The sequence below is a fragment of the Schistocerca gregaria genome, chromosome 2, assembly GCF_023897955.1.
Source record: "Schistocerca gregaria isolate iqSchGreg1 chromosome 2, iqSchGreg1.2, whole genome shotgun sequence".
Classification (NCBI taxonomy): domain Eukaryota; kingdom Metazoa; phylum Arthropoda; class Insecta; order Orthoptera; family Acrididae; genus Schistocerca; species Schistocerca gregaria.
In genome coordinates this window covers 170,076,561-170,100,541 of record NC_064921.1, presented here as the reverse complement: position 1 = coordinate 170,100,541, position 23,981 = coordinate 170,076,561, and the positions used below count along the sequence as shown (strand labels likewise).

The following is a 23,981-nucleotide window of genomic DNA, read 5'->3' as shown; positions in this document are numbered from 1 at the left end:
ACCTAAGGACCAATACACTCATCCAGTTAAGAAGTGGTGAATGGGACTGTATCCATGTTACAGGGCAATTTCATTCTCAAAAGCACACTGTCCTAGCAGTCCCCTGTTGTACACACTTTACCGAATTGATTTTCCAACAAGTCCACGAGTTCAGCTCATACTATAGACAATTTACATTGTTTCATATTAAAGTAACATAAATGTCTAGCTCCTGAGTGCAGGCTCCAGACTTCCTGAAACAACTTAGTGGCATGGGTGGCAAAACAGATGGTTCACTCAATGCAACAATGAGCCATGTAATCATTATGACGTGACACTCAGCCCCCATGGAGATGTGGCAAAAGAGATCTTGGGTGGAGCTGTGCAGTTGGGACGCACAGTCAGGTACCTAGCTGTCACTTTCAAAAGATGCCAAACTTGAACACCAAAATTTTGAAGAATTGTGTGTGAAAGCGACAGGAAAGCTGCACAAGATCTACCTACTGCTAAATCTGCAGGACCTAGGATCTGTTCTGTACAAAATGCTGCTGCATCCAGTTTTGGAATGTGCAGTAATAGTCTATGAAACAAGAGATGATACATGTATCTGTCACACACAGAGGATGCAAAACTAAGTTCTTAAACTCACAATACACCTGCCTCAGGCTCTCCTGACATCCGAACTCTACAATGTAAATACTTATGTCTGTGAAAAAGTTCAGGTGATCAGAGAGTGACATCCACGGGAACTGTAGAATGGCCTGGAACTGACATCTCCAACCTGGGCATCTCAGTGCAATGCCACAATGCCCTTAGATTGTTGCATCCACTGGAGACATATTAGTATCCTTCAGGATACTAATACAACTTTCTTTACATGCTTCAGGTAGGCCCAAGAAAAAGCTGTCAGAAAGAAAGCTTCTACTATCGGATCAACAAAAATTTTTGAAGGAACAGCCCTGAGGATCTCAACAGGAGACAAGGAGCCTGTGTGATGTTACTGCTGCAGGATGGACAATGTGACAGGTCAGTTGTGGTCCAGTATGAATGTATGTTGGGATGCAAGCTGTCACATGGCTGTAACAGGCAAGCATAGCAGAAGTAAAGGTGGCTAGTAAGCCAGGAGGCCCAACAGTCACCAGGGTTTTCCAGTCAGGAAGAGGGGTTTATTAGAGTGACATGGTCACAGGACGAGCTAATATGGAGGCACCTGTAACATGAAACGTCGTCACTAATATGATTTTAAAGAAAATACATTACAACTCATTGCAAGCATGCTAGAGAAAAACCAAGACAGTTTTGAAACCATGGCAATGGGCCAAGCTCATTGAACATAAATCCATGTCTGAAGCTTTGTTAGCAAGTTATAGACACTATTACCATTATTTTTTATGGTGAATAGTAACAACTGAATTCACCCCAAAATTTGCACGCATGATACACCAGATGAAAGAGGATAATGCCTGCCATATAATGAACAGATTATTCTTCTAACCAGGCAACTATAAAAAATGTTACAAACAGTTTAGTTTATTTAAATAAGTAGTGCCATAACTATTAACTAGTCCACAGAGATGCAAGTTATCTTCTCAGCACGAGTTTCTTTCTTTAATATTCCAATAACTTTCAATGTGTATTCAACTGTACTTGGGATTTATACCTAGTGTTTTGACTAGTATAAAGCGTGATGATTTGTGAGTTTCATATTTGCTTAAAATTGTTAAAATAATGTACAAATGAATCTATTAAGAGACTAGAAAATGACTGCAAATATTTTCAAATGTTTCATCATAAGTAATTATTCAAAACTTTAAGAAAATATGAATGATGGTCAGGATGAAAGTATTTGCACTGAATCGAGGAGTGGTCAATAACTGAATGTTAGAAAAGCATGCAGGGCAGAGCTTATGGTCTTTTGCATTACATCTTGTATCTGGAGTGTTGGTGAGCGGTTCCAGCTGGAGTTGGTAATGCTATGGGCAGTGTGTTTGCTGCAAATGTTATTTTCCTGTATTGGGACTTGTAACTTGTGATTTAGTGCATACTGATGGGCATAGTGCTAGATCTGCACAAAGTTATACCAAAATTTGCACTGGTGATAGACACTGTCCAGTTATTCAATGAGTTATATGTCTGTGGTCACCATCCACTTTGGTGCTTTTACAAAAACATGTTATATAAAACTTACAACCAATTTGTTTTGAGCAGTGTTAATATCCTTCAGGATACTATTTGGTATTAATACAATACTGTGTTGTTGGGCTAAATAGCAATGGTGTATGGCCTACCGCTATTTATGTAACCTACTGCATACAACAAGGCAAAAATCTCCATTAATGTATGAGTACAAAATAAATGCCCAGTCTTTGGAAGCAGTAACATCCATCAAGTACCTGGGTGTGTCTATTCGATATGATCTTAAATGTAATGGTCAGATTACACAAGTAACGGGCAAAGCTCACTCTAGATTGCGGTTTATTGGTAGAATCCTGACGCGATGTTGTCCTTCAACAAAGGAAACTGCTTTCGTCCAGTCTTAGAGCATTGTTCGTCTCTATGGGACCCTTACCAGTTGGGTCTGATTCAAGAGATTGAGAAGGTCCAAAGAAGAGCGGCAAGATTTGTTAGTGGTACATTTAGCCATCACAAGAGTGTTAAAAATCACACAGTATGTTTGAAGTGGGACACACTTGCAGATAAGACGACATACTAAACAGAAGGGGCTGCTCACTAAATTCCGAAATCCGATCTTCGCCGAGGATGCACAGCATATATTATTACTAACAACTTTCAAATCATACAATAATCACCATTCAAAGATAGGGAAATTAGAGCTCGTACTGAGGCGTTCAGATAATTATTTTTTCCCTCTCGTGATCCATGAGTGGAACAGAGGGGGGGGGGGGGGGGGGGGGGGGGGGAATATGACTTTGGCACAAATTGTACCCTCTGCCACACCACACGCTAGCAGAGTACATATGTAGATGTAGCTGTAGCTTTTACATTTTAGTGTTAGCCTATTTTCTCACTCATATCTTTAATTAGAAAGGGGAGCTCAGACGTGGAGTAATCAGCATACATACTAATTTTTTGATACCAGGACTTCTGAAATGATGCTCTTAAATAAATACAGGAGGACAAGCTAATCAAGAAATATCACAAAATGAATTTTTGAATGTGCCAGAATATAAGAGTGGTAAAGAATTAAGTAAATTAATACATTTGGAGAGGCCATTAGCGGTGCTTACAGAAAGCTCTACAGTAAAGAGGAGACTTCCAAAATCACTGCAGTGAGAACTCATCCAAGCCCTACTGATTCTGTAGAAGAGTTCCTGGGTTTCATAAAATACATGGATACAGCTCCGTGTTACAGACCAAAATTTGTTGAGCAGGTAGATAGTGAAAGAAACCATGGCAGAGTTAAATACAGTAATAATTTCAAAGGAAATCTTAGGGATGGATGGAGAGATGATGAGTGTACATAATAATCACAGTGGGAATTGGGGAGGGAGGGAGGGGGAGAGGGAGAGGGGGAGAGGGAGAGGGGGGGAGAGGGGGGGGGGGAGAGGGGGGGGGGAGAGAGAGAGAGAGAGAGAGAGAGAGAGAGAGAGAGAGAGAGAGAGAGAGAGCGCAAGGAGATAATGGGAATTATAATGAAAGAAGGGAAAATTTTGAGCAGAGTAGAGAGGAAGTATGGCAAGAGCAAAGACTTGAGAGTGCACAGGGTGTAAGGCTTCAGGGCAGACCAGTGAAAAACTAATGGGAGCTTAACTCAAGGCGCATACGCAAAGAATAGGACCAGACAAGTTACAATAGGGAAGATAATTGTAGTGATAAACAAAGAAGAGAAATTGCTGTATACAACATTGATGCAATAATAGGTAATTAAATCTGTGAATGGTTTAATAACTACAGTTACTGAAACAGGAGGAACAATATTAATAATACAACCAATATGAATAAAAGTAACTAAAATATAACTTCAAATTTCAAGTGGCAAGGAAAACTGAAGATTTAAGGGTGAGCAGGATGCAAGGGAAATGGGCTGCTTTGGTGTTTTATCTGCTCTCTCTATCCATTGTATGAACACACTTACACATATCCCTTAGGGATCTGTTTAAGGAAGATGCAGATATAGAATATGGGGATATGTGTAAGAGTGTTCATATAATGCATAGCGAGAGCAGGGAAAACACTGAAGCAGATCCGTTGAAAGAGACTAAATTAAAAAAAGTTAATTATTGAAAAATTTTAACCAATTATTAGTGTCACAGTGAGCAGCATAGAAAGTATTGCATTATCAGATTCTGGGTCTAGTGTGTCAGCTGTATCTGAATCATTTGGCAACAGGTAACCAGTAGAGATTTGGTGGGATTGGCTGTAACTGGGGTTAAAATAAAGACCGCAACTGGGGGATGTAACAAGCCAGTAAAGATGAAGATTCTATTTGATTTTAATATTGAGGATCAGTATTTCGATACTGACTGCTTTGTAGTGCCTGGCCTTACTGTGACCATTATTCTCAGGACGAATTTTTGGTAAGTATGGTTGCAGTATTATTGTAACAGAGTTCTGGAATTTAATGACGCAGGTAGGAGGGAAAAAAAAAAAGAAAAAGAAGAGTTAAATTTAGAAATGAATTGATGGGAGGTAAAGTGATGGCTCACCAAAAAAGGGAGACTGCCTATAGTGGGGAGGCATATCCTTTAGAATAAATAAATGTAAAATAAAACAAAACACAAAAAAACTGTCAGAGGATGGAAGCTCTCAGCTCAAGGAACTAGTGAGTAAATGTATGTTTCCAGATAAGCCTGGGAAAGTAATTGGTTCTGAATATTATTTAGAGGTAATGCCTCATGAAATAATTAGGTTAAACCTTTCACTATTGCTATGGCAGACAAGGAAGCAATAAGATTCAGAATAAAGAAAATGATAGATTGGAAGGTTACTGAGTTGTGCAGGAGTGAGTATAGTAATCCAATTGTTACAGTAGAAAAGAAAGGTTGGTTGTGTTAGAGGCAAGGGGATTGAATTAAATAATTGTAAAGAGACTGACCAACCAGAAAACACAAATGAACGTTTGCAAAATTTTAACAATATACAGCTTGGGTCTAGTGTAGATTTAACTTGTGGTTTCTGGCAGGTGAGATTTGCTGAAAACAGTAGGAAGTGTACTGCTTTGTTATTTGAAGAGAGAACATATATGTTTAAAGTGATTCTATTTGGATTAAGTATATCAGTGGTAGTGTTCATTAGGGCATTGAATCATGTTCTTGGGATGTGAGTTGTTCAGAAAACTTTCTGTGTATGTTAATGATGTATTGATAACCAGCAGCTCATGGCAGGAACATTGCCAGATATTGGAGGACGTGTTCAAAGCTATGTATAAAGTAGGGATGACTTAACCTGAATAAATGTGAATTTATGCAGGCATAATTGTCTTTCTTTGGTCATCTGTTAACTTCTGAGGATACAGTTTCTAACTAGGAGAAGATAAAGGGTACTTCTGGGTGCAAGAGCAGATGAAGCCATTTATTGGGCTATGAATATTTTATACGAAATTCATCTGTGATTATAGTACGACTTCACCAAATATATGTAGACTGTTAAAAAAGAATGTCACCTGGAGCTGGTCCGCTGATTTAGATAAGGAATCTGAGGCTATCACGAGCAGCTTAGTTAATAGTAAAGTATTATACTATCCAGGCATGTCATAACCTTTCTGCATTGCATCTGACAGTTCAATTATGGTATAGGATCAGTCCTGTTCCAGGAAAAAAAATGATAGCTGGAAATCTACAGAAGAGAACTATAGCATTTGCAATTTGGATACTATCTAATCATGAACTAATCTACAGGATGTTGAAAAATGAGTTACTGGCTATAGAACTTGGCTTCCAAAAATTCAGGATTTATCTGGAAGGCAGGGAGGAATGTAAACTCTCGAACAGTCAGTTGAGGAGATGGGTGAAGTTTCTGCAGCAATTTAGATATCAATTTGAATATATAAAAGGGACAGAGAACAATATGGCACATTCCTCGTCCCAGGTACCGATCAAAAAGTGCAAGGAAGGAATGGAATCGGAGAAAAAAGCAATAAGCCAAGATATGCACAGGCTCCAAAATGGGGATGCAACACTGTGAAATTCATTAAAGTTAATTTTGTGTGTAAAGGATGTGAAAAAATTAAACAATATTATAAGGTTTATAGTGGTCTACCATTTAGGCAAAAATGGTTTAGACAGGGAAGAATGTAAGCTGTGTTTCGCACAAGAACAGGTAGAAACATCAGTTAATTACATTCATTATGACCATGGGCACTAGAGAGCACGGAAGTGTTTAGAAATTATGCAAGAATTGTCATATTTAATAATATGGTTAGAAGAGTAAGGAAACAGTTGGCTCCTTGTGACCAATGTCAAAGGGTGAAATTTAGCATATTGTCTACACAGGGAGAAATGCAGATAATCGTCCCCAATAGAGCAGTTTAGTTTCTGGTTATCAATTTGCTTGGACCCCTGCCAGCAGATTGTGGTGGACTGAAATATACAAAAGACATTCAAAAAGTTTTGCACAGTCTCTCTAATTTTTTTATTTTTTTTATTTTTGCAGTAGGAGAGTGAAACCTTTTGTGAACATACTTGGAACATTTAGCTACAAATTGGTATATAAAAGTATTTTCTTTTATTTACAGGTGAGCCATAATGGACAGTGAAGCAGATATCAGGTTGCGACAACGGTCAGTGAAGGAGTTCCTCTTCAAGACCAGCGATAACTCTGCCCCACTGATTCACAGGAAGTTGCTCCCCGTTTATGGGGAAGACACAGTGGATCACAGCATTATCCAGTGGTGGTTGCACAAGTTTAAAGAAGGTGATTTCTCTCTACTGGACAATTCACGATGCCGTAGAACATATGGCAGAGAGTGATGTGAATAGAGAGACCACTGATCAAATCATCTGAAATGACAGATGTGTGACGACATGACAGCTTGTTGAAATGACTCGTTTGTTATTGGGTAGTGTGGTATCACTGGTACAGTCACTAGGATACAGAAAAATCTGTGCCCATTGAGTGCCTAGATTATTGACAAGAGAAATGAAAACGATGAGGAAGAATGTATTCGAGGGTCTCATGAAGACCTTTACTGAAGAGTGAAAACAGTGTTTTGATGGCATCATTACCCAAGATGAAACATTGTTGTTTTTGTCAGAACCTGAGAGCAGAACCCAATCCATGGAGTGGCGTCATCAGGGTTCCCCTTGGAAGAAGATATCAAGACTTTCATGAACAGTAAGTCGCAAGGCGATGACCATCTCCTTTTGGGATCAGTGTGGTGTCATTTTTATTGAATTTTTGGAACCTGGCTCCATAATTAACTGGGATTGTTACTGTTTGTCATTGGACAAGCTGCAATGTACCATCAAGACCCACATACCACAGCTTCAGGGTCAGCTCATCAGACTACTCCGTGACAATGCCAAAACCCTATTTACAGCCCTTATGACAAAGGAGAAAATCTGGAAAATGGGTTGGAAAATTGTTCCTCATCCTCTCTACAGTCCGTACTTGGCTCTGTCTGACTTTTACCTCTTTGGTTATCTGAAGGCTACCTGCATGGTAAAATACTTGATTGTGAGAAGGACCTTATTTCCTGTGTTAAGCAATGGTGTAAAAGTCAATCCCCAGAATTTTACCAAAGCGCATTTACATCATGGAAAGAAGGTTGGGCCAGATGTGTCAAAGCTGATGGAGGCTACACTGGGTAGGCTCAATGTATGCTAAGTGTTCCAAGTATGTTCACAAAAAAATTCATTCTCCTCCTGCAAAAAATAAAAAAATTAGAGACGAATGCACAAAACTTTTTGAACGCCCTTTGTATATTATTAGCAGTAGGTGTAATCTCTAACCAATTTACTTTCTACCTTCAAGCCACAAGTAAGAATGTAGTTAATAAACTAGAAAAGGACTAGATAGTGAACATGAAATTGCCTGAAAAGATTCTATCAGACAACGATGCACAATTTACTTACCAAGTGTAGGACAATTTGTAAAAAGGGGAGGCATTAGACACGCAAGAATATGGGTGTTCCACATAGCAAGTAATCCTGCAGAGAAATGCATATGGGAACTGGATAGGTTGTGCACAACTTAGTGCAGAAAAAAACACACTACCTGGGTGTGGCATTTTACTGTCTTTGAAGATCTTATGAGTACAGTTGGAAGTAATGCCACTGGTTTCTCTCCATATGAAGTGACGATAGGAATAAAACCCAATAATTTGACAGCAGAGAATAATGAGTTTGCTTCAGCTAACCTTTTAACCACAGTAGAGAGGGAGGCACTAGTTAATCAACATTTCCTAAAAAATCGTTCTGAAAGAAAGAAGAGACATGATGGAAAATATAGGACTGTTAAATTTAAATGGGGAGATGTAGTGTTAGTCAGAACTAAACAAAAAATGAGTGACATTTATGGGGAAACCAAGAAATTATTTGTACTGTATCATGGGCAATTTGAAGTAACAGAGTGCCCACATCCTAAAGCCTATAGACTGGGACACCCAATGTCAAAGAAACCTTTGGGTCTGCAAAATATAACTGATCTGAACAGGTATACTGAAAAGTGAATGAAGAGAATACAATGTGCTCAAGGGTATATGAAGCATATATTTATTATCATGTTGTATAGTTTTAAGTAATTTTCTGGGTTTCTAATTAAGTGTTTCTGCATGGTACATAAATGAAGAGTAACATGATTTTCTCAGCTGATACTGGTGGAACTGATGACAGAAGCTTCATTTAGAAGAGGATTATAGGAATTTTACTCTTCATGAGAACACATGAATGTATGTACTGTATAATAATAAAAAAATTAAGTGATTTGTTATCTGTATACATGTGGACATGTAGAGAAATTTAGGTCTACATAATCAAATGATTGTTACAAAGGTTATGGACATTATTACCATTATTGTTTCAAGTAAATTTTAACAAGTGAATCCACCACAAAAGCCATACTCTTGATATACCAGATGAAAGATGATAATGCCTGCAATATTTTTACAATCAAGTAACTATAAAAATATTATGAACAATTTAATTTATTTAATAAATAATGCCATAACTATGAACTCATTCACAGAGACACAAATCATCTTATTAACAAGAGTCTTTCCTTAATATTCCAGTAACGTTCAACATAGTACTTGTGATTTATAAAATAGTTCAAGTTAGTATTTTGTATGGTCCCGAATGTGGCAATTTGTGTGTTTCAAATTCATTTAAAATTGTTAAATGAATGTATAAATGAATTACTTAAGAGACTGAGAAATGACTACAAAGATCTTTGTATGCTTTATCAAAAGTGATTATACAGTAATGGCCATTAAAATTGCTACACCAAGAAGAAATGCAGATGATAAATGGGTATTCATTGGAAAAATATATTATACTAGAACTGACATGCGATTACATTTTAACACAATTTGGGAGCATAAAGCCTGAGAAATCAGTACCCAGAACAACCACCTCTGGCCGTAATAACGGCCTTGATACGCCTGAGCATTGAGTCAAAGAGAGATTGGATGACGTGTACAGGTATAGCTGCCCATGCAGCTTCTACAAGATACCACAGTCATCAAGAGTAGTGACTGGCGCATTGTGATGAGCCAGTTGCTTGGCCAGCATTGACCAGATGTTTTCAGTTGGTGAGAGATCTGGAGAATGTGCTGGCCAGGGCAGCAGTCGAACATTTTCTGTATCCAGAAAGGACCGTACAGGACCTGCAACATGCGGTCGTGCATTATCCTGCTGAAATGTAGGGTTTCGCAGGGATCGAATGAAGGTTAGAGCCACGGGTCGTAACACATCTGAAACGTAATGTCCACTGTTCAAAGTGCCGTCAATGCGAACAAGAGGTGACCGAGACGTGTAACCAATGGCACCACAGACCATCACACCGGGTGATACGCCAGTATGGGGATGACGAATACACGCTTCCAATGTGCGTTCATGGTGATGTCTCCAAACACGGATGCGACCATCATGATGCTATAAACAGAACCTGGATTCATTAGAAAAAATGACGTTTTGCCATTCGTACACCCAGGTTCGTCGTTGACTACAGCATCGCAGGTGCTCCTGTCTGTGATGCAATGTCAAGGGTAACCGCAGCCATGGTCTCCGAGCTGGTAGTCCATGCTGCTACAAACGTTGTTGAACTGTACGTGCAGATGGTTGTTGTCTTGCAAACATCCACATCTGTTGACTCAGGGATCGAGACGTGGCTGCACGATCCGATACAGCCATGAGGATAAGATGTCTGTCATCTCGACTGCTAGTGATACGAGGCCGTTGGGTTCCAGCACGGCGTTCCGTATTACCCTCCTGAACCCACCAATTCCATATTCTGCTAACAGTCATTGGATCTTGACCAACACGAGCAGCAGTGTCGTGATACAATAAACCGCAATCGCGGTAGGCTAGAATCCGACCTTCATCAAAGTCGGAAACGTGGTAGTACGAATTTCTCCTCCTTACACGAGGCATCACAACTACGTTTCACCAGGCAACACAGCTCAACTGCTATTTGTGTATGAGAAATCAGTTGGAAACTTTCCTCATGTCAGCATGTTGTAGGTGTCGCCACCGGCATCAACCTTGTGTGAATGCTCTGAAAAGCTAATCATTTGCATATCACAACATCTTCTTCCTGTCAGTTAAATTTTGCATCTGTAGCACATCTTCATGGTGTAGCAATTTTAATGGTCAGTAGTGTATGAAACTGTTATGAAAATTAAGAGTGGTGATCAGGGTCAAAGTATCTGCATTGAATCGAGGAGTGGTCATGTGACAGAACCTTTAAATAAGCATGTGGGAGAGAGCTCGTGGTCTTTTGCCTATCCTCTTGTATCTGGGGTGTTGGTGAGGCATTTCATCTGAAGCTGGTAATTATCAGTGCTTATACTGTGAATTTTATTTGCATGTATTGGGACTTGTACATTGTGATTTGTTTGGGCCACCATTCGCACACATTGTTCTTCTCTATAAAAATAATAAAAAGAGATTTATATAAAACTTAAAATCAATTGTTTCAAGCAATGTTGTCAGCCTTTGGAATTTTGACCAACGGATCCAACCTGAGTACATCTTTTATTAAATTATTCACTTATGTCTCACTGCTACTATTAGGCTTTGGTATTAATATCATTATACTGTGTTGTTGGGCTAAATAGCAATGGTGTATGGCCTACCCCTATTGATGTTAGTGAGCCACACTCTAAGTTAATGGCCATACACAGCCCACACATGGGGGAACAGGAGAAAATGTCCTAGAGGTCTCACAGTATGAAGATCCAACAGGGTAACTTCATCCTTTTCACCTCTCATGGAAATATCAGACACTAAAGCAATTTTAAAAAATCTTTGTGTGGCACCACTGACTTGTTCTAAATTGTGATGAGGTATCACATGCTGACACAGAAATCAAAGACTGGATCTTGGGCAAGAATTATCAACATTAGCAAAATGTATTACCACCATCTGAGTGCTGGCCTTAGCTACAAACCACTTTCCTTTCATTAAAACAGCGCCACTAAAAGCAATCATTTTGTAAGAATACTACCAAACTGTGTTTTATAATGTGGATTTTTAAAATATAGTACACAAAAGAATTCTTTCACCAATCTGCACTTCATTTCTTTAACAATGTACCACAGCTTCTCTCCCTGAACACTAAGGCCTAAGATTCTCTATGCAGATCGTCTACACTGAACAGCTATTCCACGACTTAACTGCCTATGACTATGAAGTAATGTAATACTTCACCAACAGATAACTGGAACACAAATCTGTAAGACTGCACTTGCAATCTGAAATAATTAGCTTCAGAATTAATAAAGTATATAATGCCACCTATTCCAATATTATGGTTACTTGCCAAACAATATTGTTTTTTTACCGGAATAATGCGTTATAGTTCTCTGTTATTAGTATCTGATAGAAGCATGCCATCAAACTCTCCTAGTCAGCAAAAGCTTGGTATCCTGTTTCACTACTACAACAAAAGAACACATTTCTCAACTGACCTTGAAAGAAGTATGTTCACCTTCTACCTCATATCTACTTGTGTCCACTGCCATGAACATCTATGAAAAAGAATTGTATATTTTCAGGGTCCCGTGTGGGGTTTGCTAGTCCCCCATCGGGTGCCTCCCCAGGTGGCGGATAGGGGAATGCTCTCTATATACAGAGGGTACCAGGGAAATAAAATACCCGGGGTGGACCAAAACTAGCACGGGCAGGAGAGGCTGGCTCAGCCGCGGTGAAGGCAACACACCTAGGGGTAGTATACCCCAAAATCAAGACTCCTGGTCCTCCAGATTGGGGGTTGTGCAGAGGGCTACCAACCCACTCATGTAAAATAAAATAAAATTAAAAAATAATGACAGGATTTACTGGAACAAAAACTGCCAAAGCTACAAGGATTTCTCTTTTGGATCATGGAATATTAGAAGCCTGTATCATCCTGCAACTGCCCAAATACTAGCAAACGAATTCGAAAATATAGAGTGCAACTGCTAGCTCTCCAAGAAGTAAGATGGCAGGGAACAGGTTCACTGAAAATAGCAGACCGAACAATAATGTATGGAGACTGCAGTCAGCACCATGAATTTGGAACTGGTTCCTACATTCATAAATCAATAGATGACTCAGTAAGGGAGTTCAAACATGTTAATAACTGTATATCATACATAACCATTCAGACGCAGTGGTTAGACATTAAATTTCTAAATGCACACGCACCCACAGAAGATAAGGATGACAACACAAAAGAAGAATTCTGCAGTCAACTGTAACAAATGTACAACTTATTAAGTAGGCACAATGTGAAAATAGTGTTAGGAGATTTTAAAGCCAAAGTAGGAAAGGAAGAAAACTACAAACCAACCATCGGAAATTTTAGCTTACACGAGCAAAGTTCAGAGAATGGGGTTCAACTTATAAACTTTGCAATGACAAATCGCCTCATGATAAGCTGCACAAAATTGCAACATAAATGCATTCATTTATGAACATGGATATCACCAGATGGAAAGGTAGTCAATCAAATAGATCATGTCGCTATCCAGAAACGATTCCAAAACAGCATTAAAGATGTCGTAACCTTTAGGGGAGCAGAACGTGACACAGACCACATGTTAATAATATCAAAAACGTAAGTGAAACTCAAAAGGAAAGTAAATAGAACTAGAGAAGAAATTACAAGATATAACATAGGAAACCTGGTGAAAGTGGATATAAAAGAAAATTTTGCAAAAGAAATTAAAAGCAATCTAACAAAACCGAGACTGACCAATGCAGAAACACAGGATGTCGAAAGTGGATGGAGACTCCTGAAGGGCTGTATTCAAGAAGCAGCTTCCAAAATCATAGGTGAAAGAAAACAACCTAATAAAATTTGGTTTAACACAAAGTGTCAAGAAAAAGTGCTGGAAAGAAGAAATGCGAGGAATGCATGGATTAAAGAACGGGACAATGTGACATTGAAGGAAAGATACTATGAACTCCGCCATGAAATGCAAAGAACCCTAAGACATGAGAAAAGAGAATACTATAACAATATGATCAGAGAAGCAGAGGATGATTTCCAACATCACAGGACAAGACAGATGTATCGAAATATTAAAAAAAAATCCTTTGGTAAATTCCATAAAAGGGAACAGTTTATAAAGGATCATTATGGGAAAATATTGACCAACAAAAATGACATAAAAAACAGATGGAAGACATACTTTTCACAACTTCTAAATTGCAATGACTCACACTCTTACTTTAAACTGGAAGAACCCGATACAATTGATACAGCTGATACAGTTACTACCCCATCAGTAAATGAAATACAGCAAGCAATAAAGAAATTTAAGAATAACAGGGCTTTGTGGCAAGGACAAGATATACGCTGAGTTATTAAAGAATGGAGGCCCACTACTGGAATTAGAAATACAGGGGTTAACAGAAACAATTTGGGAGACGGAAACCATTCCTGCACATTGGAAAACTGCAATTGTGTGCCCCATATTTAAGAAGAATGATCCACTAGTTTGTGATAACTACAGAGGAATTGCCTTACTGGACGTCACCTACAAAATCTTATCAAGCTGCCTAAACAGGCTGATACCAATGACAGAAGAAATGATTGGAGACTACCAATGTGGTTTCCGCAGAAACAGATCCACATTAGATCACTTATTCACTCTAAGATAAGTAACTGAGAAGGTGTGGGAATTCAATGTAGATGTCCACATATTATTCGTAGATTTTAAAAAGGCCTATGATAGCATACACTGACAGACACTCCTAAATATAATGAAGACATTTAAAATACCTTCAAAATTAATCAGATTAGTTAAAATGTCGCATAAAGACACCGGTGGGAGAAACTGAAGATTTTAAGGTGTACACTGGACTGAGACAAGGGGATGCCATTTCACCTATTTTACTTAACCTTGTCCTAGAGAAGATTGATAGAGAATTTTCTAAAACCAGTCCACAAGGGATCCAGATACAGGATGTGAACATAACAAGACTTGCCTATGCAGATGATGTAGCACTAATAAGTAGTTCCAAAACAGAATTAATCAGAATGATACAAAATTGCTGAGAAAACAGGATTACATGTTAATGAAGAAAAGACAGAATACCTGCCCATAAGTAAGAAAACCAGAAAAGATGCACCACTGGCTGTAGATGGATTCAATTTCAAGACTGTTGACCACTTCAAGTACCTAGGAAGTATTTTTAGTAATAACAACAGAACATATATAGAAATAGATGCCTGTTTCTCAACAGCAAACAAGAAACTTTTTAGTTTCATCAAAATTCTAAGAAAAAGATCACTTAGCAGTAACTTCGAAATCTGCTTACATCAATCTACCATTATACCTGTGATTTTATATGGATGTGAAACATTAACATTTAGAAAGAAATATGAAGAAAAACTTAATATTCGAAAGAAAAGTACAAAGGAAATTTTTGGACCTGTATACGACGAAAATAACATGTAATGGAGAATAAGAAGAAATGAAGAATTAAGAGGGCTGTACAAACACTGTAACATCGTCGAAGTGCTCAAGAGGAGAAGGTTGAATTGTGCAGGCCATATAGCAAGATTGACAGAGAATAGACTACCTAGAATGGCATTCACCAGAACAATAGAAGGAACGAAAATAAGAGGGAGACCCAGAATCGGATGGCAGGATAACATTCGGGAGGACACAATGAGAAACAGCAGCAGCAACTGGACAAACAGCGCATTGGACAGGCAGAAGTGGAAGAGGCTCATAGAGCAGGCGTATGGTCGATAAGGCCCCTGCCACATGTAAAGTAATAAGTAAGTATATTTACAAGGTGTATACGCAGACAAGAAATAAAAAAAAAATCCCAGATTTCCCAATCAAAAATACACTTTCTCCTGGGTGAAAATACACATTTTGCGTGTTAAGTGACAGTATACTTTGTCAGAAACTTATCAATCATTTGAATGGTGATGGCTTTATACATCGATGTAGAATTTCCTGGCACTTTAGGAAACGAAACTCAGGGGAAAATACGCATTTTGGAAAGATCTTTGACATGCAGTAACATTTAAGCTTCATACTTTTGTATTATTTAAAGTTGAATTCTACAAAGCACCGCATATTACTTTCTGAAGCATCGAAATCAAGATTGTGGTGCGTCTTTGTAAGCCAGTCATACGTCACGTCATGTGATCTCACCAGCCGATGACAGCGGATATTCAGAGCATAGGATACGTGATGTAGTCAGCCAACAGCAACATCACTTAAGTAGTGTGAACATACAAATAGGGAAAGTTAATGGTTTAAATTAATATACATAATGTTGCTACAAGAACAGCAAAGCTCTCACATATAATATTGGTTCCGGAGATTAATAAGCTGCAAGAGAAGCTAAGCTTTCACATATAATGTTGATCTTTTCTACACAAGATACGTCACACAAATGATCCAATAAAATTTTTAATAATGACATAAATGTCTGATCTAGGCTCAAAACTCATCTAACTGGCACATCATCAAAGAGTTGATTTTGAATTGAGAGTCAAATGCTCTGTGATTTAAGAAATTCATCTTACATTCTCATACATAGTTCATCTTGCATAAAAGGGAATTTACTTTGAAAATACCACTTTTCAAACCACCATTTGCAATATTTTCCTGTGATCTGTTAGAAACAGGTTTGTTCCAGCAGTTGCCAGAGAGCGCCAGATAACAAGCGTCACTGTGTTTGGCGCAGCTACAATGATGTAGGAAGCCTGTATGTTCATACATGTAAAACATTAAAAGATCTTACCTTATGTCATAAAAGAAACAAGACATCAGAGGACACTCCGAAAGCATCAGAATTTTGTGAACCAAACTACAATGCATGATCCAGCTTAAAGTGCACATTCAGATGTCCAGATTCCCAATGAAATAAGCCTTGACCTGGTATGATGCTTTTCAGTGTGCTTTTCAGAATGTAAATTTTTTTGTAGTACTGGTATTGTATTCTTTCATGTTTGGATCTTTATTATGGCATAATCCTGTATGTACCAGAAGATGAAAATGTGCACTTGAAATGCTGCGAACAGTTGAAACTGGGCAATAGTGTGGAATTAAACACTTCGTTTCAAATAAATTGACTGCCTAAGATTAATAAAAGCCAATTTTCTGTAGCAAGCCAACAGAAAAAACTTCATTCTTCTGAAAGGTGATAAATGCTAACAACACATTTTAGCCTTCCATAATTATGTGAACATATTTTATTCACTTGATAGCTACCCGCCACAGAAATCTGTTCTGTTTTTATTTGACATGAGAGCAGTAAACAACGAGGAAACAACAAAATTACTAAATGTAAATACATGTCAGGTGGAGACTACCCACCTCCCCACTACAACTCAGACTGCTCTGCACATCAACCCCAGATTTACGATATTTCCAAACCGGGGCATCACTACATTCATGTTTTATTGCTCCAGTATTATTCTGCAGTAACAGGGTACAGTAATATTCCTTGTTAGAGTATTGGTTTTTACCAGTCAAAATTACAAAAATTTAACTGAAAACTAGAACAATGAAATATTCCTGTAATTCCAAAAATTCCCATGTTTCTCCCAGATGAAAAAATTACTGGGTTTTTCCCGCATCTTCTGGTTGTCCCGGAAAGAATACACCCTGATTTTCTTTCCTTCACTCTGATATTAAATACAACATTTTTAGTATGGTATTACTAAATTTTAATACGTTTACCCAACAATAATATTGCTCCTTGGCAGCACAATACAGGGTGTCCCAAAAAGAATTACCTGATTTTAAATAGAATTATTTACTAGGAAGAAGAGCTTAACACCAACAAATTGCATACTAAATTACTCAGAAAAGACAGAAGATCTTAATGTCACGAAGTAAGCGGGAAACGTAAACACATTGTTTAACATATCCCCACAGGCAGAAATCACATTGTGTTAAGTTGGGGAACGTAGGAGCTCAAGAGTGTAAAGCCTGGTCTCGCGATCCTGAACACCCTATCTAATGTTGAGGCACGTTGGCATTGAGAAAACTTCGCACATTGTTGTGCCAGTGCAGTGGTGCTCCATCTTGCTGATAGATGAAATAGATGAATAACCAGTTCCATAGCACTGAAGGATATGATTGTCCTGTTACGGTTTCTTCCTCAAAAAAGTAGGGTCCATAAACCTTGCTTTGCGAAACAGCACAAAAAAATTTACTTTTGGCGAATCACATACATGTTCAATTGTTTCATGAGGATTCTTGAGCCCTCATACACGCACATTATGACGATGAACCTTACCGCTAATATGGAAAGTTGCCTCATTGCTGAATATCATCTGTGACATAAAAGTGTCATCTCCCATGTGCTCTAGACTAGCATTGCTAAAGTCCACTCGCTCCACTTTCTCAGTATCTCAAAGAGCTTGTACCAGTTGTAATTGGTATGGTTTGAGGGCTAAACGACGCTGTAACACACACCACACTGTCAGGTGCAGTAATGCAAGTTCCCGGCTAGCACAACGCGTAGACTTGCAGGGGCTCCACTCAAATGCTCATCAGATTTTCTCCACCGTATGTTCAGGAACACATGATTGGCCAGGACTTTTGCCTTTACAGAGGCACCCTGTTTCTTCAAACTGTTTATTCCACTGCTGAATGTTCTTTGGCGACTGTGGTTTATTTGAAATCGAATATGAAACACCCGCTGAACTGTGATCACTGATGGAGTATGACTAAATTCAATAACACAATACGTCTTCTGTTGCATGGATGCCATATTGCACGAGACTGGCTGGATGCTCCAAGTCAGTGCTCATAGCAACATCTAGCGGATTTTTTCTGAAACTCTAGACCATTCCAATTACAGCTAGTGCTGTTTCAGTTACCTAGTGACATTTGTCTGAATATTATTACAAGTTAGAATCAGGTCATTCTTTTTGGCACACCCAGTATAATAAATATACAGCATGGTCAGGAACAGTCTGAAAAGCTTGTAAGGGTGTCGTAGGGAGGCTGTGCTGAGAAATAATTAAGGAAAAAATTTGATACACTGCACCATGTACAATTAGCATTGAAGTTAGCCAATCAGGCCGATGCACATGTATATTCAAGTGGCCCACCAGAGGTGGTGTCATCAAATGTGTTCTCCATTTGGTTTCCTAAAAACTGAACATGAGAGCAATACAAAAACTGGATATGGGATGGTAGTACAAATCAAACCTGAGCCAAAGGCTGAGCAGTCTCATGTGCTAACCTTTATCTAATGGTAAGAACTGACTAGTTGTATCTGATAATTAACCCTGAAGTGGCACAATGTATATTTTTTTTCTTAATTATTTCTCACCACAATCTACTCTGCAGCACCCTTACAAGCTTTTCAGACTATCTGACTACCCTTGTAGTCAATTATTACACCTGATTTGAAACTACCAGATAAACTTGCCTCATACTGTAATTCAAGAACATCACTGTCTATTTCATCAAGTTGACTATAGCCTAGACGTTTTTTCATATACATCATAGGAACATCTTTCTTCTGAGTTCGAGTAGTATAGAATGGTTCAATTGATGTCTGCTTCTTATTAAAAGGAATTTTCCATGGTGCTTTGAAATATATTGCATTTATAAGTATTAATTTTGTGAAAGGAGAGATACTGTCTGAAACAGAAAAAATTATTTATTAGTATTTATAATTGATATAAACAGAAGAATTAATTATACTCTAATTGAACTGTTAAAATATTTTGACCACCAGAATGGTAACTCTTCCAACTTTCATACCTTTTAATTCATTCTCTTCAATAAACACAGAGTTTGACACAGTACACTCAATGGCATTCTAAATCAGAGAGAGGGGGAAGGGCAGGGGAGGGAGAGAGGGAGAGAGAGAGAGAGAGAGAGAGAGAGAGTAAATTACGCCATTTAAAAGCTGACATTGGTCAGTGCAGTGACCATACAAATTACTCTTATTAACTTCCTGTAGCACAACCAAGAAGCCCAGAGACAACAGTGACCATGTGTTTGCATTTTTTTCTGCATCTGCCAAAGGGCTTTCCCAACAGTTTATAATATCTAACAGTTTTCTTTCAATGTTCCTGTCTGTCACACATAGAGGTATGTGGTGAGTAGCAATCCAGTCTATTTCATTTCGCACTGTTATTATTCTGTCCAAGAACTTCCATTGTTTAATTATTTATTTTGTTTTACATAGCAGCTGCTATTCTCTTTATACCTGTGTAGCAAAACCAACCTAAATTAATGTCAGTTTGTGCTGCCACGGCAGATAAATGGCATATGGGATAAAACATCTTTCCACTGCAAACTATTTAGTAATCTCTTACCTAATTAACAAAGTAATGGCTATAAATCATACAGACGTGTTTCTCCCACAATGTAAGTATCACATGCTGTTAGTCATTTGCGGCTGAGTGAAAGAGAAGTAACCTGCATAATGTTAATTATTCAGTAACAGCTAGTGTTAAATAGTCTGTCTGTGCTAATTGAATATCATCACACCTGGCAAGTGTGGAAACAGCTCTAGAGTAGTGAGATATGGTTGAAAGTGTGAAAGTTGCCTACACTTTAATGTGGGAAGTGACTTTCTTGCAATGAGAGATGGCTATAGTTTGGCAATGCAGGATGATTTCACCTCAAATCGTACAGATCATGTCAACTCATGGTCATGAATTTCTCAGGAAAAAATATATATTAGACCTCTATATCATGATTGTTAATAAGTAAAGTATTTCCATTTTATCTTAATTTTTGTAAATGACAGAACCCTTTGAAAAATGTATATTTTGTAAATAACTTTAAAAAAAGAGAAAAACACTGTAACTAATAAACCAAAAGTATTGGAGACCTGGTAGATGTTTAGTATTAAAGCTCCCTTTTAGAGTGTTTAAGTTCATTTGACACTTGCACACTTATGGCCTTCCTTTAACTTACAAATTTTAGAGGAAAATACAAAATTTAAGTTAATTTTTCCACTTAATTTTTTTTTTTTTTCTAATTTGGAAAGTCACTGAACACTATCTTTTCTGTCATATTTTCAGATACTACTGATGTAATTATAAACAGTATCTTCTCTGCTCCAGCTATCTGTATTATATAATTATTTATTACTAAAAATGTAAAAATTGCATTTTTACAAGTTTTTACGAATTACTGTATTTACTTGAATAAACCCATCCGAAAACTTTTGACATTACACAAAATATTGTTTGGTTAATATGTTAGCAGTCAGTGCAAACACAGTGGACAATATTTTTCTGTGTAAAGTGTTAAAAATCACCTCGAATGTGAAACTGAAAAAGACAGTGCAGTTGTTTATGTTCCTGCGTATGAAGTCGTTGATGCATTGGATGTTAGCATTTCTGCTGTAGCCCCTACCATATCCCTCCTTAAATTTCCAGGAAACACAAGAAGCACAAGAAGTAAACAGTATGTAAAAAGAAAAGTGGAAGAAACTGAAAGTAGTTTTACACAAGCAACATCTTCAAATCTTTGTGAAGTGTATAATGTAGATTCACTTGGTGCAGAGCCCAAAGATAGTGATACATACCTGAAATGTGATGTGTGGTTCCAAAACCTAAATACTGCTATCTCAGTAGCCACTAATACTGAAAAGGTACAGTTACTGACACTGATTCCAGGTAGCTACTCTAAGCAGCAGATACAGAAATACATACCCAGTCCCCTGCATTATTTGATTTCAAATGCTTGCAAAATAAAGAATGAGAGCGCTATTTGGGCATTCCCAGATACTTATTGTGGGCATCTGTTGCAAGACGATATGCTTATTGTTGCTCTGGAATATTACTTATGTGATGACAAAGACTGCAGCAGGCAAAGTCCTAACCAGGCTGGCGTTATCTCTGATAGTGAAAAGTTAAAAAGACACGTGACAAGATCAATAAGAGAAGCACGTCTCCTAATGAGAAAGGAGAACTCAAATTTAAAAACTGGTCTCTCAAAATTTTACTCCTTACGACCAAAATGGGTAAAATGCCAGCCAGTGAAGGAACTATGGTTCAAATGGCTCTGAGCACTATGGGACTCAACATCTTAGGTCATAAGTCCCCTAGAACTTAGAACTACTTAAACCCAACAAAACTAAAGACATCACACACACACCCATGCCCAAGGCAGGATTCGAACCTGCGACCGTAGCAGTCCCGCGGTTCCAGACTGCAGCGCCAGAACCGCACGGCCACCGCGACCGGCGAAGGAACTATGCACATTTATTTACTGCACTAATTTCAAACTTGTTTGTTCTACCATAAGCAGTGTCACTGGAAAGAAGTACACAGAGATGGACCTGATGCTTTTGTATGTAAGCCAAGAGGTCAAGAGCCACAAGATAAGACATATCGTATTTACTTGAATCTAAGCCACACTTTTTTCCCGGTTTTTGTAATTAAAAAAACCGCCTGCGGCTTAGAATCGAGTGCAAAGTAAGCGGAAGCTCTGAAAAATGTTGGTAGGTGCCGTCACAACTAACTTCTGCTGTCTAATATATGTAGTGTCACACAGGCATACTTTGCAGGCACAAAGATAAATACTGGCACCAAAACTTCTACGTCAGTAAATGAATTAAAAGAAAAGGTAGAAGAATGTAAACATTATGCCATGTATTCTTTCGCGTTTGCTGCTATCTCATTTACATCCTGTCTGCCTAATGAACTACAAAACTATAGTGAGACAACAGCAAATGCGGAAGAATATACATATCATGTCATGTTTATATTCGTATTATTCTTATGCTGAATAGTGATCCAGTCAGAAATGAAGCACAGCAATTGACTAGATTTTTAAATCTAAGATGACTAATTTCTGTGCAGAATGCAATGTACTAAAGAGGCGTCTGCAAAGATTTTCAAGCGGAGAAAAATGTTCGCTAAACTCTTGTTCAGATCATCATCTATCATACGCAGTCTACTATTTGGATCTTGTTGATCATTATCAAAGACAGCAGCAGTGTAAGTAACAACAAATAGCAGTCTCTTGCCATTGTTTTGCTACTGAGACAATTCCTCTCATTTCTTTTATTGTAAGCAGCAGTAGTGCGCACAAAAGCAATCCATGCTACGAGTGGCGACAAGTCGTAAACACTCATTATCTGAATGTGACAAACAATGCATGACAGTACAATAATGCATATTCAGCTTAGAGTGACGTAAACACCTATAACAAAGAGAACGGCACTTATCAGATCAAAGCAAAATAAGGAATCGATTCAAACCAGACGAAGCACGTGAAAAAGTAGGGGTACCCGTACAATTAAGGACGGTGCACCTGACACATAGCAATGGCTACTTGGTAAAGCTTAACTGTTAAGCTTACAACTCGAACCGAACTACTGTAGCTGTATCTTCATCCATTTGACCTAAATTGTGTCTCATATTACAATGAACCAACTTTGTTTCGATTTGAAGGTGCGGTCTAAAACTTTTCTCTCCCCTTGAATTTCGAGTCTCAAATTTCAGGTGCGGCTTAGATTCGAGGAAATACAGTAGGTTGCAGGAGAGTGCAATGTGTCCTGGTGCTGAAGTGACGACTGTTGAAGCATTACATCTTCACAATACTGATAATGACGTAACCTATGCATTGTGGGAGGGAGGAGAGTTGACAAAGAAGTAGAGGCAGAGAAGTTTGTCACAAAGGTTAGGCATTGAGTCCTGAAAGTAATAGGTCACCATCATATCAAGAGGCTTCAGAGACAGACCATAGCAGAAGTAAAATCAGAACACTGACACATTAGTTCCTTATTTTGACTCTGCTGAGAACTGGCCTGTTGCTTTGCAAAATGAAATTCAAAGTTACCACTGGTACACATCACAGGTAGCGATATTCACATGGCCGGTCGGGATGGAAGAGCAGTTCTAGGCGCTCCAGTCTGGAACCGCGCGACCGCTACGGTCGCAGGTACGAATCCTGCCTCGGGCATGAATGTGTGTGATGTCCTTAGGTTAGTTAGGTTTAAGTAGTTTTAAGCTCTAGGGCATTGATGACCTTAGAAGTTAAGTCCCATAGTGATCAGAGCCATTTGAACCATTTTTGATATTCACATGTGTTACTCACTTCCTTGGATCACAATGTTTTGCTGTTGTAAGTGATGATCTCATCCAGGACAGTGCACACACATGGTATGCTGCGGAATGATAATTGATGAGATATCATCTAGAGGCCACACATTTCCTAAGCATGTGTATGTGACTGATGGTGCATCACATTTTAAAAATTCTTTTCGGGTTTATGAGCTTGATCAATACTGTAGTACAGGAATTAAGACAGAAAATGGGTATTTTCAGATGGAAAAAGTACATGTGATGGAGTAGGAGGTATCTGTAAACATCTTGTAACAAGATTTAATCTCCCGCATAAAGCTGTTAATGCTATAAGAGATGCTACTGGATTTGTATGC

The 23,981-nt window shown here is 38.3% G+C and overlaps 1 protein-coding gene across 6 annotated transcripts in view; it reads right to left on the bottom strand.

Annotated features, from left to right (window-relative positions):
* LOC126336609 (leukocyte elastase inhibitor-like) overlaps window positions 1-23,981 on the bottom strand; it is a 134,914-nt gene that overhangs the window by 69,138 nt on the left and 41,795 nt on the right. For all 6 annotated transcript variants that reach the window (XR_007564982.1, XR_007564981.1, XM_050000477.1 and 3 more), the window contains exon 5: window positions 18,999-19,213. Coding sequence is in view for 4 of the 6 variants with exons in the window: in XM_050000477.1 (XP_049856434.1) it covers window positions 18,999-19,213 (215 nt within the window). In the remaining 2 variants the exon portion in view is untranslated. The remainder of the gene's footprint in view (window positions 1-18,998; window positions 19,214-23,981) is intronic.